This window comes from Gavialis gangeticus, unplaced genomic scaffold, assembly GCF_001723915.1.
Source record: "Gavialis gangeticus isolate Ggan-Ray unplaced genomic scaffold, GavGan_comp1, whole genome shotgun sequence".
Classification (NCBI taxonomy): domain Eukaryota; kingdom Metazoa; phylum Chordata; order Crocodylia; family Gavialidae; genus Gavialis; species Gavialis gangeticus.
The window spans coordinates 209,034,912-209,037,859 of NW_017728992.1; the positions used below are offsets into that span (position 1 = coordinate 209,034,912).

Genomic DNA, 2,948 nt, shown 5'->3' on the forward strand with positions numbered 1-2,948 from the left:
CCCCCCCCCCCCCCCGGGTAGAGTCCAAAGCGGGCAGCTGGGAGAGGGTCGGCTCCATGTGGGAGATGGGGACTGCTGTGGCCCTTGTGAAACCAGGACACGGGTCTTTGGCAGGTAACTGTGGGGCACCCACCCTGACACCTCTCTGTGAAGGCAGAGGCTGGGCGGAGGTGAAGAAGCCGCCCCGGCTGCCGCCTGCACTCACCTGCATGGCGTGAGCTTCGTGAAGAAGTGTGCGACGGAGCTGGCCACGCAGCTGAGCACGACGGCCAGGTGGTAGGCCAGGCTGCCGTAGGGCAGGCAGGAGTAGCTCTGCACCGAGGGCAGCACGCCGTCGCTCAGCGCGTTGCACAGCACCAGTAGCCCCAGCAGGTAGATGCTGTGCCAGCGCCGAAAGGAGGGTGCTGGGGCGGCGGGTGCTGGTACCGCGGGGGTGCTGGCGGGGCTGGGGGTGCCGTCCTGAAGGGGGAAGGACTCCTCCGTGGCCACACTGTCCTTGGAGGGGCTCTCGGGCATGGCCGGCCTCAGCCCCAGGAAGGCAAGGGCCGAGACGGCCAGCATGGCGAAGAGCAGCCAGAAGTAGGTGGTGGCCGAGAAGCTCTCCTCCAGGTAGTGGGGCTGCAAGGCGTTGTGGCCGGTGCCGTTGCGGCACTCCAGCTGGCCCACGCCCTGCCCCAGCGCCAGCACGCAGGGGAACAGGGCGCCCAGGCCCTGGCCGATGAAGAAGGTGCGCACGAAGGGCCGCGGCAGCCGGTACGTGGAGGCCAGGAAGGTGACGCTGGACGTGCAGCACAGCAGGGCCAGCGCCAGCAGCAAGTAGGGCAGGCTGCGCGGCTGCCCTGCCACCAGCACCGTGCACTCCCAGGACAGGGCCAGGAAGACGGCGGCGATCAGGCCCAGCCCCTGGATGCCACGGATGACCCAGCGCTCCTCCAGCTTGCCCTGGGCCAGCTTGTGCACCAGGGCCACGGCCAGGGGGCCCACATTGCCCAGGGCGATGAGGACAGAGAGGTAGGCGGGCAGGTTCCAGCCTGCAGGGAGGGGAAAGAGGGTGAGGAGCAGAGACGCCTCCCTGGACCCCCGCTCCCGGCACAGCGGGCAGCCCAGCCCCACAGCGCACGGGCTGGGACTGGCTTTGGAGCAGTCTCCAAGCGTCTCTATCGCACCTCGGTGCCCGGGCTCCCCCACTGAAACCCACGGTTCGAGACACCACGAACTCCCAGCTGGGCCCCCCACCCTTGCCCTACAGACCCTGCTCCTCACCTTCTGGAAGTGACTTCACCACCACGGGCAGCTCCACCCAGAGGGAGGTGACAGGGACCTGGGAGCCCACGCCGAAGAGGGTCACCAGCGCGTGGGTCAGTGCAGCGTGGCACGGCTTGCGAGCAGGCATCCTGTCAGCACGGGCGCTAGGGAGGAGAGTGGGGTTTGGATCAGCTCAGCTTCAGAGCTGGCACGATGTCTACCTTGGAAGGTGCCAGAAAAACAATATTGCAGGGAGGATGCACTGTACGTGGCAGGATGCGCTGCACGTTAGTACGTTTAATAATCATAAACGTTGCCTTTGTTGTGTACTTTTTGCCCATCAGCCCACCCCGCACAGCGAAGCCCACAAAGGTGCAGTGCTCCTGGCAAGGGGCAGCGCCAGCCTCATCCCAGGAGCGGGTGGGAATCGGGCAGCTCAGCTGCAAACCCTGCTGCCAGACCTGCCAGCTGCACCCAGCCCCGGCTCTGGGGAGCTGCTGCCAACCACAGAGCCCGGGCTGCTTGCAGCAGGGCTTGCAGCTTCCCAGCCGCCTGCAAGGGGTCCTTCATGCCAAGCCCAGGGCACCCTCCAAGCCCAGCCTCTGGCCACTAGAAGCCAAGCGTGACCAGTTTGGACCGGGATCCATCCACAGCCAAGTGGAGGAAAATGCTGCAGCTCTGTGAAGTTACCCCTGCAAGGCCCCTCTCTCAAGCGGAGGGTAGAGGGGAGACCAGGTGCATGTGTCTGGTACCTGATAAGTTGGTGCATCCACAACAGAGCTGCTCTGGGCTACCGCAGGCAGAGACATGAGGAGCCGGGTGCCGTTGGTGCCAGGGTCCCTGCAGGCAGCCAGCTATTGCTGGGAGAGATGGAGACAGACGACAGGTTATTCTGCAGGCTGGGGTGTTATCCAGGTGAGCTGGCCCAGCACGTCCTGCCCCTCACTGCCATCGCAGCTGGGAGTGCGCCCGTCGTCCTCCCACCCCCGGCTGCACAGGCAGCAGCGTGCACCATGCAGGCAGCCCTGCGTCTTGCAGACCCGTGACCAGGGCAAGGTGGGGGGCTAGGCACCTCGCAGGATGACACTCAGGTAAGTGCCCCCCCGGCCCCAGCACCCCGACTCCGCTGGCCCCCGCCCGCACCCCCAGCCCAGCCCAACCTCGCTCACCCTGAGCCGCTCCTGTGCAAAACAAACAGGAAATGGCCCCGTGTCTCCTCCGCCCCAGCTTGAGCACATATTTAACAATTTTTTGCTTCCGTTTTCCTGAGCAGGGACTGGATCAGCCCCCCACCGGGACCACTCAGGCCCCAGGGGAGGTGCACCCAGGCCAAGGGTCAGGGCAGATCTAGTCAGGGAACGTCTGGAGGGACTGGACGTGTTCAAATCAGCTGGTCCGGACAATCTCCACCCCCAAGTGCGGAGGGAATTGGCCGCAGTCATTGCGGGACCCCTGGCATGGTGTATGAGCACTCGTGGTGCTCTGGTGCGGTGCCAGAGGACTGGAAGAGGCCAGCGTGGTTCCCATCTTCAAAAAGGGGAGGAAGGAGGACCCGGGAACTATAGACAAGTTAGTCTTACCTCAGTCCTGGGCGCCGCACTTCAGGAGGGATGTGGACAGCATGGAGAAGGTCCAGAGGAGGCCACTCGCATGGTCAGGGGCAGCAGGGCAGGCCCTACGAGGAGAGGCGACGGGACCTGAAC

At 65.2% G+C, this 2,948-nt stretch overlaps 1 protein-coding gene across 1 annotated transcript in view; it reads right to left on the bottom strand.

Moving 5' to 3' along the window:
• Positions 1-1,393, bottom strand: part of LOC109299182 (solute carrier family 52, riboflavin transporter, member 2-like) — a 3,523-nt gene extending 2,130 nt beyond the window's left edge. Inside the window, exons 1-2 of the mRNA XM_019519749.1 lie at positions 1,264-1,393; positions 206-1,031 (exon numbers count right to left, since the gene is read on the bottom strand). Coding sequence (XP_019375294.1) covers positions 206-1,031; positions 1,264-1,393 — 956 coding nt within the window. The remainder of the gene's footprint in view (positions 1-205; positions 1,032-1,263) is intronic.
• Positions 1,394-2,948: the final 1,555 nt, after the last annotated feature.